At 45.4% G+C, this 16082-nt stretch overlaps 1 protein-coding gene across 1 annotated transcript in view; it reads right to left on the bottom strand.

The window, feature by feature from the left end:
• LOC144480126 (heparan-alpha-glucosaminide N-acetyltransferase) overlaps positions 1 to 16082 on the bottom strand; it is a 189123-nt gene that overhangs the window by 152030 nt on the left and 21011 nt on the right. The window contains exons 3-4 of the mRNA XM_078199272.1: positions 11328 to 11391; positions 4800 to 4888 (exon numbers count right to left, since the gene is read on the bottom strand). Of these exons, the coding sequence (XP_078055398.1) occupies positions 4800 to 4888; positions 11328 to 11391 (153 nt within the window). The remainder of the gene's footprint in view (positions 1 to 4799; positions 4889 to 11327; positions 11392 to 16082) is intronic.

The raw sequence follows: 16082 nt of genomic DNA, 5'->3' as shown, positions 1-16082 counted from the left end.
TTTAACATCCTGAAGTCTGGTAGCGTACAATATGCATCGTACAAAAATCAGATTAAAATCCACTCAAGCCAGATTGGACGTGAATCAATTTTTAAATACACAAGGAATAAATCGAGCATTCTGTTCTGAGTCACGGTGATCGCACCAGGAACTGTGTGGGTTTTTTTAATGTGCCCTGTAACCAAGCAATGGCCTTTGGCCATTTCATGAGACAATCCCTTCCACCATCGCTATTAGATCCCGTCACATCCTGGAGACTGACTGTGTGTCCAGCTGAAGGGCGCACTGGCTTTTGCATCTTTCGCTGTCTGCCACAGTTCAGTTAGCTGGGGAAGCGATGGCCTAGTGGTTTTATCGGTAGACTATTAATCCGGAAATGGCATAATGGTTAGCACTGCTGCCTCACAGCTCCAGGGACCCGGGTTCGATTCCCGGCTTGGGTCACTGTCTGTGTGGAGTTTGCACGTTCTCCCCATGTTTGTGTGGGTTTCCTCCGGGTGCTCCGGTTTCCTCCCACAGTCCGAAAGATGTGCTGGTTAGGTGCATTATCCATGCTAAATTCTCCCTCAGTGCCCCCAAACAGGAGTGTGGCGACTCGGGGATTTTCACAGTAACTCCATTGCAGTGTTGGTGTCAGCCTACTTGCGACACTAATAAATAAACAAACAACTCAGCTAATGTTCTGGGTTCGAATCCCACCACGGCAGATGGTGAAACTCGAATTCAATAAAATAAATCATGAATTAAGAATCTACTGATGACGATGAAATGATTGTCAATTGTCGGAAAAACCCATCTGGGTTTACTAATGTCCTTTAGGGAAGGAAATCTGCTGTCCTTACCTGGTCTGGCCTACATGTGACTCCAGAGCCACAGTAATGTGGTTGATTCTCAACTGCCTTCTGAAATGGCCCAACAAGCCGCTCAGTTCGAGGGCAATTAGGGATGGGCAATAAATGTTGGCCAGCCAGCGATGCCCCATGTCCCACAAAATAAGAAAAAAAAACTTGACGAGGACACAACTGCTTCCTGAGGAATCTCTGCCTTATTAACAGGAGGCCCCCAAAAATATTGGTGTTCCTTCGGGGACCCCGGTGAAGACCTCCGTAAATGGCCAACAGATCGCCCTCAATGAAAAATTCAGACCTTTGCCCCACAGACCCGCTGTAAATATGGACACACTCACCAGGATCCCCCGCAAATATCTCTCAGTCACCTGGTTTTACCATGTTGCCATGTCAGTTGGGTTTAAAGCAACACCAGTAAAAAAGATTTCCTCGTCCTTATTGCATTGCTGCCCGTGGGATCTTGCTGTGCACATATTGGCTGCCACATTCCCTACATCAGAACACAGACTACATTTCAAAGGAACCTCAAAAGCACTTTCTAATGTTCAGAGGATGCAAAAGGTGCCACATAGAGTCATAGAATCCTTACAGTGCAGAAGAGGCCATTCGATCCATCAAGTCGGCACCGACTCTCTGACAGAGTATCCTACCCAGGCCTATCCCCCACCCTTATCCCTGTAACCCCACACATTTACCGTGGCTAATCCATCTAACCTACGCATCTTGGGACACAAAGGGGCAATTGAGCATGGCCAATCCAGCGAACCTGCATATCTGTGGATGCAAATCAATTCCTATAAATGAGGGCAAGTGATTTATCGGGTTATGGGGATTATGGGGTCTACCTCTAACACCCTCCAGTATGGCTTTTCATTACGGCTTCTCAACTGAGATGCATTTTAATATTAATAAGTTTATGCAAATATTTTGGTTCCCACAGCCTCACACTATGAGCAGAGGAAGTTTCCAGACTGGTTCAAAGTTTAAAGTTTATTTATTAGTGTCACAAGTAGGCTTACATTAACACTGCAATGAAGTTACTGTGAAAATTCCCTCGTCACCACACTACTGTTCAGATACACTGAGGGAGAATTTAGCACGGCCAATGCACTTAACCGTCTTTCGGACTGTGGGAGGAAACCAGAGCACCCGGAGGAAACCCACGCAGACACGGGGAGAATGTGCAAACTCCACACAGACAGTGACCCAAACCGGGAATCGATCCCTGGCGCTGTGAGGCAGCAGTGCTAACCACTGTGCCACCGTGCCACCCATGAACATTACTTCATTTTAAAATAACCAATTGCGGAAGGTCACCATCTGTCACACATTTCACAGTCAGGCAAAACAACAGTGGCAGCGGGTAATATAGTGGAAAAATGTTCTGCCCGGTGTACTCTCATTCTGAACAGTGTCAACCACTGGACCACTGACCATCCCTCCGGCCGCTACAGTGGCCGGATATTTCTTTCCCTTTTAGGACCGCTATCGCATTAGTATTCTCAAACAGATTACCTGTTAAACCTGAAGTGTTTTTTTCAGTTTATTTATCAGTCACAAGTAGGCTTACATTAACACTGCAATGAATTTACTGTGAAAATCCCCTGGTCACCACACTCCGGCGCCTGTTCGGGTCAATCAACCTAACCCACACACCTTTGGACTGTGGGAGGAAACCGGAGCACCCGGAGGAAACCCACGCAGACACGGGGGAAATGTGCAAACTCCACACAGACAGTGACCCAAGCTGGGAATAGAACCTGGGTCCCTGGCGCTGTGAGGCAGCAATGCTAACCACTGTGCCACCGTGCTGAGTGAGTTTGCAACAGGACAATACAGCAACTCAGTCGACAACATCACCAGCTTCAAAAATCTCTACCCCCCAAGAAGGAAAAGAGAAGCAATATCATGGGAATATATCACCAGCGGTTTCAGGAGTGAGTGTTCTATTTATTTAAGTTTATTTATTTATGTCACAAGTAGGCTTACATTAGCACTGCAATGGGTTACTGCAATCAGTGAAAACCCCCGAGTCCCAAAGAACCATAGAACCCCTACAGTGCAGAAGGACGCCATTGAGTCTGCACGTACCACAATCCCACCCAGGCCCCATCCCCATAACCCCATACATTTACCCTAGCTAGTCCCCCTGACACTAAGAGGTCATTTAGCATAACCAATCCACTTAAATTGCACATCTTAGTCACCACACTCCGGCGCCTGTTCAGGTACAGTGAGGGGAAATAAGCATGGCTAATGCACCTAACCAGCACGTCTTTCAGACTGTGGGAGGAAACCGGAGCACCCGGAGGAAACCCACGCAGAGACAGGGAGAACGTGCAAACTCCACGCAGACAGTGGCCCAAGCCGGGAATCGAGGCAGCAGTGCTAACCACTGTGCCACCGTGCCCCCTTCCTTTCTTGGAGGAAAGGAGCTTTGGTCTGTCATTCCTCTCCATTTTCTACTTTGCAACAGTGAGTACACTTAAAAAAATACCATATTGATCGGACATCCCAATACATGTTGAGGGTCAGCCATGGTCCAGTTAACAGCACAATTGCCTCAGAATCAGAAGGATATGGTTTCAAATCCCACTCCAGAACTTGAACACAAAAATCCAGGCTGACAGTCCAGTGTAGCACCGAAGGAGTGCTGCATTGTCAGATGTGCAGCCTTTTGGAGGAAACAGTAAACCAAAGCCCCATCTGCCCCGCAGGTGAACCAACAGGTCCCCCGGCACTATTTCAAGAAGAGGAGGGAACTTATCTCGAGGGCCCTGGCTAACACTTATCCCTCAATCAACGGGGCAAAAGCAGCTTATCTGATCATTATCGCATTGCTGTTTCTGGGAGCTTACTGTGAGCGAATTGACTGCTGTGTTTCCTATGTTACAGTAAGAAGTCTTACAACACCAGGTTAAAGTCCAACAGGTTTATTTGGTAGCACAAGCTTTCAGAGTGTCGCTCCTTCTTCAGGTGAGTGAAGAGTAAAGGAGCGACACTCCAAAAGCTCGTGCTACCAAATAAACCTGCTGGACTTTAACCTGGTGTTGTGAGACCTCTTACTGTGCCCCACCCCAGTCCAACGCCGGCATCTCCACATCTTTCCTATGTTACACCAGTGACTACAATTCAAAATGTCTTCATTGGCTGCAAAGCACTTTGAGACGTTTGATAGTCATGACAGTCACAAGAACATAACATAAGAACTAGGAGCAGGAAGAGGCCATCTGGCCCCTCGAGCCTGCTCCGCCATTCAATAAGATCATGGCTGATCTTTTTGTGGACTCAGCTCCACTTACCCGCCCGCTCACCACAACCCTTAATTCCTTTACTATTCAAAAATTTATCTATCTTTGCCTTAAAAACATTCAATGAGGTAGCCTCAACTGCTTCACTGGGCAGGGAATTCCACAGATTCACAACCCTTTGGGTGAAGAAGCTTCTCCTCAACTCAGCCCTAAATCTACTCCCCCTTATTTTGAGGCCATGCCCCCTAGTTCTAGTTTCACCCGCCAGTGGAAACAACCTCCCAGCTTCTATCTTATCTATTCCCATCATAATCTTCTATGTTTCTATTAAGATCTCCCCTCATTCTTCTGAATTCCAATGAGTATAGCCCCAGTCTACTCAGTCTCTCTTCATAAGCCAACCCTCTCAACTCCGGAATCAACCGAGTGAATCTCCCGTGCGCGTCGCGATGTAAATGCAAGTCTTTCTTTCCAGGATGTTGTAGGAATATTTTAATTAATTAAAAATTAAACCCTGGTGTTTTGCATATTTTGACATCATAAACACTGGAGTAAGTAAATGATTTAAAACTTTTATGTTCCACTTCTTTCAGCATGTGATGAATCTTAGCGGTTCATGTATGCAGTGTGCAGTCTGACCACTAAATAACAAGTTTTATTTCACACCTACATGTCAGACAAATTAAGAGAAAAACCTTACCCACGAAAAGTGTCAAGGGAACGCAATCGCCGTGATTTGGGTCTCGCAGGTTTGGCTTCAACATCAGCGCTGTTTACAGGCGGAAGTTCCTGAAATGAAAATTTTAAAGATATTTGAGCATTTTCCACACAGCTGCAGGTAGGAGGAAGGAACTATTGGAACTAGATGATGGTAAATAAACTACAACAGTTAATGCAATGGCCTCCTTCTCCTCTGCATTCAAATTAAGCCAAGTGTGATGGAATAAAAATAAGTTTAAGTTTATTTATTAATGTCACAAGTAGGCTTGCATTAACGCTGCAATGAAATTGCTGTGAAAATCCCCTAGTCACCGCACTCCGGTGCCTGTCTAGGTACACTGAGGGAGAATTTAACCAGCACGTCTTTTGGACTGTGGCAGGAACCCAAAGCACCCGTAGGAAACCCATGCAGACACGGGGAGAACGTGCAGACTCCACACAGTCATCCAAGGCCAGAATCAAACCTAGGTCCCTGGCGCTGTGAGGCAGCAGTGCTAACCACTGTGCCACCATGCCACCCATGTTCTGACCTGTGATTAAAGGTAATAAAATGAGCGGTTCTAGTGATGCCCAAAGGAACTCCAATGCCAGAGCAGAGGATAAGAGCTTGAGACCATTGTGGTTTGCATTCTTGGCCCTAACATCAATGAGAAAGCTGTAGGTGCTTCTACAAGTGGAGTGAGGCTTGGAGTGCAATTAAAGCCGGGGTTTCTGATTGCTGGTGTACAGTTAACATGGAGCATTGGCAGAACTCTTCCCACCAGCTTAGCCAGCACTTAGGTGGCACGATGGGTCAGTGGTTAGCACTGCTGCCTCACTGCGCCAGGGACCCAGGTTTGATTCTGACCTTGGGTGACTGTGTGGAGTTTGCACGTTCTCCCCATGTCAGCGCAGGTTTCCTCGGGTGCTCCGGTTTCCTTCCACACTCCAAAGATGTGTGGGTTAGGTGGATTGGCCGTGATAAATTGCCCCATAGGGCGGTATTCTCCGGCCTCGCTCATTCCGAAACCGGAAAATCCCTTTCCATGGTCCGCCCCTCGCCCGCTCCGATTCCCATGGCGGGCGGGACGGTAAAATTCACCCTATAGTGTCCAAAGCTGTGTAGGTTAGGGGGGATTAGCAGGGTAAATGTGTGGGGGTTACAGGGATAGGGCGGTGGGTGGCCTGGGTAAGATGCTCGTTCAGAGAGTCGGTGCAGACTCGATGGGCCGGATGGCCTATTCTGCACTGTAGGAATTCTATTCTGTTTTTCTGTGACAGAAGTGTTGTAAAATCTGGAGAGAAAACCAACCTGTAGAGAAACGCACCGTTTTTCCCGCTGAAACCACCACTCTGCCAAATTCTGGTAAGATCGCCCCCGCCAAGGACTATGGTACTGGCTGAGCTCACTGACCTTATTGGAGCAATTATTATGCACTAACCTAATTGCCATTAATTAAGTAATGATTGCAGTTGTTCAGGCTGTCTGTTATAGTATATTGGCCTGCACGTTATCCTTCATCTCCAATAGTGTCACACCAACTCCATGCAAACTCTGGGCAGTATACATTCATTTTGTTATGTATGAAACCCAGTCAATACAACTTGCCTCACTCCAGGCAGGAGATGCTTTATCAATAGTTTACTTTCCAATCCAGGAAACACACATCTTATCAGAGATTGCAAAGAAAGGTGTTAAAACAATTGTGCTCTAAAGACAAAACAACTCCCTGCGCCATTTAGCAGACACCGTGGAAGCTGCATCACAGCTGGAAGGATTTTTCCGCTGCTTTCTACGATGGCATCACGCAAATCAGCCTCCCACCCATTGACTCTGTCTACACTTCCCGCTGCCTCTGAAAAGCAGTCAGTATAACCAAGCACCCCACGCACCCCGGACATTCTCTCTTCCACCTTCTTCCATCGGGGAAAAAGATACAAAAGTCTGAGGTCATGTAGGACTCAAGAACAGCTTCTTCCCTGCTGCCATCAGACTTTTGAATGGACCTACCTCGCATTAAGTTGATCTTTCTCTACACCCTAGCTACGACTCTAACACTACATTCTGCCCCCTCTCCTTTCCTTCTCTATGAACGGTATGCTTTGTCTGTACAGCACATAAGAAACAATACTTTTCACTGTATACTAATACATGAGACAATAATAAATCAAATCAGATCAAATCAATAGGAACGCGAAAGGTAGATCCTTAAAAGCACTCCCTACCCAGACAGTTCAGCAAATCTCAGCCTTTCCCTTTGATGTTAGGGGGAAATTTAAAGAGTATGAGGCAGAAGGGTACAAAACCACACTTCTCAAACACACTGTCCCCCTAAACTCTCCTACATCCAATTACTACTTGTTTCCTTCTTCAAGCAGAGACCATAAATTCCACGCTGGGAACAGGGGACACCAACTCATATCTGACAAATTTGCAGCACGGGGCACACAATAAGCAGAACCCAGGAAGATAGAATGGTAATCGTTAGATTGCCCGCTTTGCACTGGGGAGACGATGGCCTGGTGGTATTATCTATTAATCCAGAAACTCAGCTAATGTTCTAGGGGACCTGGGTTCGAATCCCGCCACGGCAGATGATGGAATTTGAATTCAATAAAAAAAATCTGGAATTAAGAATCTACTGATGACCATGAAACCATTGTCAATTGTCGGAAAAACCCATCTGGTTCACTAATGCCCTTTAGGGAAGGAAATCTGCCGTCCTTACCGGGTCTGGCCTACATGTGACTCCAGAGCCACAGCAATGTGGTTGACTCTCAACTGCCCTCTGAAATGGCCTAGCAAGCCACTCAGTTCAAGGGCAACTCGGAATGGACAATAAATGCTGGCCAGCCAGCGACAACCATCTCCCAGCAGTAAATAAAAAATCTTGATCGATAGGCCTGTTGGAACCCAAATACAGTAAGACGTCTCACAACACCAGGTTAATGTCCAACAGGTTTACTTGGTAGCAAATATCCAGGTGAACCCAAATATCCAGCCTCCCATCCATTGACTCTGTCTACACTTCCCGCTGCCTCAGAAAAGCAGCCAGCATAATTAAGGACCCCACGCACCCCGGACATTCTCTCTTCCACCTTCTTCCGTCGGGAAAAAGATACAAAAGTCTGAGGTCACGTACCAACCGACTCAAGAACAGCTTCTTCCCTGCTGCTGTCAGGCTTTTGAATGGACCTACCTCGCATTAAGTTGATCTTTCGCTACACCCTAGCTAAGACTGTAATGATACATTCTGCACTCTCCCCTTTCCTTCTCTATGAACAGTATGCCTTGTCTGTACAGCGCGCAAGAAACAATACTTTTCACTGTATCCCAATACATGTGACAATAATAAATCAAATCAAAATATCCATTTTAAGAAGTTGTTGGTGGGCAAGGTGGTCAGGGGCTGCCATGAACCAAGATTCGAGAAGAGCCACTGGTATTTTTATTTTAAGAAGGACATTAATTTGACATTTATATTTTCGCCCAAATGTCAGCCAACCCTCCCTGGCCCGTCCGGTCATTGATAAAGCACCGATCAGTCTCCAAGATTTCCAAATTGTCTTGGGAAGTTCCAGATTGCAAACAAGGCTTCAAAATTGGAAAATGAATTGATAAATTATCTGCCCTGCTCCGTCGTAAACAATACTTTCCTAAATCTTGTTTAGGCACAGAGGTTTATGCGCCAGTGTTTGTGCTGTTGCAGAATGCAGCAGTCACTGATTTGATTTGGATGTGATATTGCCCTGGGCTAAACCTTCAGTCTGGCACAGATCAGATTACAAATCTAAACAGAGCCGGAATCTGCTTTCAGTCTAATTTTCCTTGATGGATCTTTTTGTCGTTTCGATTTGTCAGGCTAGAGATAGCCTGCACCGAGCAAAGGACAGCCCTCCAGGGCCACAAGCTCTGTGCGCAGGCTGAAGACATGAGCATGGCTGAGACATTCTTAAAGCTGCAGTCCTCTCCACCATCAACCCTTCAAAGGCACTTTGAAACTCTCCATGAAGCATTGACATTACATCACCAACAACCTCTCCTGGTCCCCCCCATGCCGACACTATAGTTAAGAAAGCCCACCAACGCCTCTACTTTCTCAGAAGACTAAGGAAATTTGGCATGTCAGCTACAACTCTCACCAACTTTTACAGATGCACCGCAGAAAGCATTCTTTCTTGTTGTATCACAGCTTGGTATGGCTCCTGCTCTGCCCAAGACCGCAAGGAACTGCAAAAGGTCATGAATGTAGCCCAATCCATCACGCAAACCAGCCTCCCATCCATTGACTTTGTCTACACTTCCTGCTGCATTGGCAAAACAGCCAGCATAATTAAGGTCCCCACGCACCCCGGACATTCTCTCTTCCACCTTCTTCCTTCGGGAAAAAGATACAACAGTCTGGGGTCACGTACCAACCGACTCAAGAACAGCTTCTTCCCTGCTGCTGTCAGACTTTTGAACGGACTTCCCTTGCATTAAGCTGATCTTTCTCTACACGCTAGCTATGACTGTAACACTACAATCTGCACCCTCTCCTTTCTTTTTCTATGAACGGTATGCTTTGTCTGTATAGCGCGCAGGAAACAATCCTTTTCATTGTATGTTAATACATGTGACAATAATAAATCAAATCAAATCAAATCAAAATTGTAGTAGGGCAAACCCCAGGGAGTGTGGGCTGCAGCAGGAGAGGAAAGAATGGAAAGGGTTGAACAGACAGCACTGTAGCACCCACACTCACTGCCGGCAGACACATGACAAATTACGAATAACTAAATCTCAGATGGCACTAAAGCGGTCACACCCCAGGTGGGATCGTTCCAAGGTTACAACAACCATATGAGAATTGATATCAATTATCAAGGCTCCAAAAGGCCTAGAGGATCCATTGTGCCTCTGAAAACTGAATCAAATATCCAGGAGATGGGACAATTAACACCCCATCGAAATCAGTTTGACAAACACAATGCTTTGATATTGTAAACAGGTGGACGGGAGATGTCCGGAAAGCGATTATGTTAAAGCACACGGGACAATGGATCCAGATAATGTGATCAAAAACAGAACTGTAACCAATTCAAAGTAACAACCTGATGACCCAATCGAAACGGAGCACTTTGTAAAGCAAAAAAATATAAGAATATGTGAGAACCGGTGATTAGCAGAGTAGCTCGGAAGCAAGCTGTAGTTGGCTCTCCCTCATGCATGTTGAATAAAGCCGTTTTTGTTGAAGTTCTACCCAGTCTCGGAAGACTCAGTTCGTTCATTCCTTCCTACAACATTAATGGCCGGGTGAAGCTTGCTACCAATCGCTCACCGTGGCAACAACTCACCTTCACTGTAACATGCTGAAAAGAACTACAAGGACACATCCGTATTTTGATTCGGGGAGGAGGGGTGGTGGTGGGTGGAGGGCGCAGAACAATGTTTAAAGTTTATTTATTAATGTCACAAGTAAGGCTTACATTAACACTGCAATGAAGCTACTGTGAAAATCCCCTTGTCGCCACACTCCGGCACCTGTTCAGGTACACTGAGGGAGAATTTAGCATGACCAGTGTACCCAACCAGCATGTCTTTCACACAATGTGGGAGGAAACCGGAGCACCCAGAGGAAACCCACGCAGACACGGGGAGAATGTGCAAACTCCGCGCAGACAGTGACCCAAGCCGGGAATCGAACCCGGTTCCCTGGCGCTGTGAGGCAGCAGTGCTAACCACTGTGCCACCGTGCTGCCCAATGGGGCATAATCTTGAAATTAAACTGCCAGGAGAGAAGCACTTCCTCACACAGAGATAGTGGAACTCCTCCAGTAAGCAGTCGAGACGGGGATGGGTAGATATTTGGCGTGTCCACACAAATTATGGAACCGATTTCCTGGCCACGCTTGCCCCCAAAACCAGAAAGTCCCACCCGAGGTCAACGGACCATTGCATGGTTTCCACCCCCCCGCCTCCCCCCACCCCCCACCCCCCTGCCCGCTACAATTCCCGTGGTAGGTGGGATAGGAACATTCCGCCCTATGATTCTAGGATATTTATTATTCAAACAACTCCACAAGAAACAGATTACCTGGCCAGCATCACATTTCTCTTTGTGGGATCTTGCTGTGTGCAAACTGACTGCTGCGTTTCCTACATTACAACACTGACTACACTTCCAAAGTGCTTCCTTGGCTGTAAAGCACTTGGGGATTTCCAGTGGTCAGGAAAGGCAGTGTATAAATGCAAATCTTTAGTTTCTCTTTCTCTAACCCAGTTCTATTCTTTCAGAAACTAAACATATGTGTCCCATTACTCCCTAATCTAGCCTGGTTAAGTAACTGATTGTCATTGCGATGTGTTTGATGTTGTAAGGGACACTTCATTCTGTATCCACAAATGTGGCATAGCTAAACTGGGAGTGCATGGTGCTGACACAAGATGCCAAATGGGAAACGGTTTCCGCTCTCCATTCCTCAAACTTCATGAGTTTAATAATTTGCTGAAAGGTGCAGGAAGAGCTGGAACAGATCAGGTACTTACCACAGTGACGCTGGGCGAGGATGTTCTGAGGAGCCGCAGTGGATATCTCTGAGTGCATTTCAACCTGTAACAGTAGACGTTGTCACAAATGATTTGTGATGTTCGGGATCAAATTTCTCACAGTTCTTATCAGGAAACAAAGTTGTAAAAGACCTTTGCAAAAAATCTTTTGTAAAATTTGACCACAGTCACAAGAATATTGGTAAAATCAAGCGGATTTTTGGAAGGAAGACAGCAGAACAACAGAAGGAAAAAGTGGGAAGGGTGTAGGATAGATGTGTGTGTGTGAATGGTGTGTGTGTGTGAATGGTATATGCGTGTGTGTGTGAATGGTGTGTGTGTATGGTGTGTGTGTGTGTATGGTGTGTGTGTGTGTATATGGTGTGTGTGGGTGTTTGTGTGTGTGTATATATATGATGTGTGTGTGTGTGTATGGTGTGTGTGTGTCTGTGTGTGTGAATGTGTGACTGTGAGTGTGTGTGTGTATAGTGTGTGTGTGTATGTGGTGGATGTGTGTCTGTGAATAGTGTTTAAGTGTGAGTGGTGTGTGTCTGTCTGTGTGTGTATGCGTGAGTGTCTGTCTGCGTGAGTGTGTGATTGTGCGTGTATGTGTGAATGCGTGTGAGTATGTGTGTGTGTTTGTGTAAGTGTGTGTGTGCTTGTCTGTCTGTGCGAGTGTGTGTTTGTGCATTTTTGTGTGAACGTGTGTTTGTGCGTGTATGTCTGTGTGTGTGTGTGTATGTGTGAGTGTGTGTGTGTGAATGTGTATGTGTGAGTGTGTGTGTGTGTATGCGTGTGTGAGTGTGTGTGTGTTTGTGTGTGTGCCTGCATGCATGCGTGTGTGTCAGAGGTGAGTAGGGGCCAGGCTGGGTATGTGTCAAAGCAAAAGGAGCAGAGGCAAGAATAGGGCTGGATGTTTGGATGTTACGGACACTCAGTCGGGCATGTTTTCAGTGGGCAGGGGCCATGTAAATTGTAATGGGTGGTGAGCCTACTAACTTCCTGCCCACCCCAACCCAGTCCCCATATGACAGCACCCCCCCACCATCTTGAAAAAATGCCATTAACTGCATTTGAGCTTGTTAACAAGCCAATTGATCCAAATACTATGCTGCCCGTGCCATAGTGCAGGTGGTGTAGGATACCACCAGAGATTTTATTATTCAGCGAGCTATCATATGGAATACACTGGGAGGGCAGTGGAAGCAGTTTCGATAACGATTTCCCAATGAAAATTGGATAAATAATTGAAGATAGAATGTTTACTGGGCTGTGGGGAAAGAACAAGAGGAGGCGGGCTAATCAGACAGCTCTTTAAAAGAGACAGCACAGGTGGGATGGGTTGAATGGCCTTCTTCTGCATGATCTGATTCCATGAAGAGTTTCTCTGGCGGACAGGAGGCAGTGTGCAAGAGTGTGATGGGCAGGGGGGAAATGACGGATGTTTAAAAGTGAGTAGCTGGTGGGACAGATTTATTCGGTGAATGTAAATTCACCAATTCATAAATTTTCCAGGTTAGATTGAACGCTATTGACACCTAAGTAACTGAACTGTGTATGTGCCAATTAATTTAATGGCCCCATCAAGATAAACAATTAAGAGAGTATTGCAAAAATGAAAACCTGGGTCATTAAATCACCCAGCTAAGTGAACACTATTATTAAATGGGCTGCAAAATTATACACTTTACTCGTTATTCTGAATGCTAATTACAAAAACAAAACACCATAAAATAGAAACGGATAAAGGAGGTTGAAGCGTTCATAACATTCTGTGACACTAAAGCCGTCGACAATTCTTGATAATGCTGGAGTGCTCAGAGGACTACATTTAGACACCAGTTATATTGCCACATCAAAATAACACTGCTCTGGGTGTACATCAATGTAACAGGTGGCCGGATACCACCATGGCGATGGCCTAGTGGCATTATCGCTGGACTACTAATGCAGAAACTCAGTTCATGTTCTGGGGACGTGGGTTCGAATCCCGCCAAGGCAGATGATGGAATTTGAATTCAATAAAAAATATCTGGAATTAAGAATCTACAGATGACCATGAAACCATTGTCGGAAATACCCATCTGGTTCATTAACGTGCTTTAGGGAAGGACATCTGCCATCCTTACCTGGTCGGGCCTACATGTGACTCCAGAGCCACAGCAATGTGGTTGACTTTCAACTGCCCTCCAAGGGCAACTAGAGATGGGCAATAAATACTGGCCAGTCAGTGACTCCCATGTCCCATGAGTGAATAATAAAAGAATGCACAGCTTTTGTGTCACATCCTGACTTGCCCCACAAGCAACTGAAAGCCAAGAGGTGTGAGATGGCCTCTCACATCACAACACACACAACATACTGCAACAAATACAAACATACATGCGTGCACACATACACGCACACATGCATGCACACACACAATAGCTTCAGTATAACTGCAGTCCATTGTTAGTTGCCCATTGGAGGTCCGATCAACTATTAAAATGTTGTTTTAAATATCTTTAATGTCAGGACAAAGTGGGCAACATTATGCAATAATATAAAGAATGCTGATATCTCTGGAAGCTGCCAGACAGAGGATGCTACGCAGCATGAAGAGGAGCTGCCAACTGCCTATCACAGACAGCAGTCTGAGATCAGAGGCTGCAGTATAACTGAGTATTAATCTTTCAGTATTCATCATTCATCAACTCCCTGATCAGTGTCAACCAGAGGAATATTTTTAAAAGTCTTCTGCACAACAGCAGGTCAGATTTCATTTGATCATTGAAATGAAATTCCGGTATTTGTGTGTTTGTATGCACAATATGTGTGTGTGTATAACAATGCATGTGTGTGTGTGTGTGTGTGTATAACAATGTATGTGTGTGTGTGTATAACAATGCATGTGTGTGTTTGTGTTTGTGTGTGTGTTTGTGTGTGTGTGTATATAACAATGCATGTGTGTGTGTGTATAACAATGCATATGTGTGTATGTATAACAATGCATGTGTGTGTAAGTGCGTGTGTGTGTATGTATAACAATGCATATATGTGTGTGTGTTTGTATATTTATAACAATGCATATGTGTGTATGTATAACAATGCATGTGTGTGTAAGTGCGTGTGTGTGTATGTATAACAATGCATATATGTATGTGTGTTTGTATATGTATAACAATGCATGTGTGTGTATGTATGACAAAGCATATATGTGTGTGTGTATAACAATGCATGTGTGTGTAAGTGCGTGTGTGTGTATGTATAACAATGCATATATGTGTGTGTGTATAACAATGCATGTGTGTGTAAGTGCGTGTGTGTGTATGTATAACAATGCATATATGTGTGTGTGTTTGTATATGTATAACAATGCATGTGTGTGTATGTATGACAAAGCATATATGTGTGTGTGTATAACAATGCATGTGTGTGTATGTATAACAATGTATTATCATTATCAATGGGAGAACACTGTATTTATATTGTTGAGCCTGTGAAGCTATTAGGGTTGATCATTTACCATTTTCTTTTAAAGTTTATTTATTAGTGTCACAAGTAAGGCTTACATTAACACTGCAATGAAGTTATTGCGAAATTCCCCTAGTCGCCACATTCCAGCGCCTGTTCGGGTCAATACACCTAACCAGCACATCTTTCAGTCTGTGGGAGGAAACCGGAGCACCCGGAGGAAACCCATGCAGACACGGGGAGAATGTGCAGACTCCACACAGACCAGTCACCCAAGCCAGGAATCGAACCCAGGTCCTTGGCGCTGTGAAGGCAGCAGTGCTAACCCACTGTGCCACCGTTAACTCTCTGCTGCTGTGGCTGGCAGGGCTGTGGCTTTGTTTCCCATCCTAATTGCGCTTGAACTGAGTGGTTTGCCAGGGCCATTTCAGAGGGCAATTGAGAGTCAACCACATTGCTGTGGCCCTGGAGCCACATATAGGCCAGACCGGGTAAGGACGGCAGATTTCCTTCTCTAAAGGGCATTTTAGGTGGGTATATAACAATGAACCAGGTGGGTTTTTTACAACATTCAATGATAGTTTCACGGTCACCATTACTAGGAGTAGATTTCAATCGCAGACTCTGTGAATGGAATTTAAATTATACTAGTTGCTGTGGTGGGATTTGAACCTGCGGCCCAAGAGCATTAGCCTGGGATTCTGGATCACGAGTCCAATGACGTCACCACTATGCCACCATCTCCCCATATCTGTAAAAGATGATGCCACTACAGTTGTTACAATGGTTTAAAATTCCATTCAACAATTGAAGCTATTTGATCCAGGTTTATAAAGAGGATATTGATTACGAGAATATCTCCTTGACTCTGATATCACAAACCGCAAGAGTGAAGTTCAAGCAATTTATTAATGTCTAAACCATAAAATGAGCAAGATGAGACCTAAACTAATTTTGTCCACCTTTTCCTTTTATTTGTAAGCATAGGTTGGTTTTTGATCTCTCGTGCCCAGATGAGAGAAGGGTGTGTGGAGATTAAAACAGCAGTAGCGTGGGGCTGGATTTTAAAGAACAATAGACACCCTACAGGGCAGAAGGAGGTCATCCAGCCCATCGAGTCTGCACTGAGCCTCCAAAAGGACATCTTACCCTGGCCCTCCCCCCAAGCCCTGTCCCCGTAACCCCGTGCATTTACCACGACTAATCCACCTCATTTGGACACTAAGGATCAATTTAGCACGGCCAATCCAACTAACCCGCACATCTTTGGAGTGTGGGAGGAAACTGGAGCACCCGGAGGAA

Source organism: Mustelus asterias, chromosome 28 (assembly GCF_964213995.1).
Source record: "Mustelus asterias chromosome 28, sMusAst1.hap1.1, whole genome shotgun sequence".
NCBI lineage: Eukaryota > Metazoa > Chordata > Chondrichthyes > Carcharhiniformes > Triakidae > Mustelus > Mustelus asterias.
This window is presented reverse-complemented; position numbering and strand designations above follow the sequence as displayed.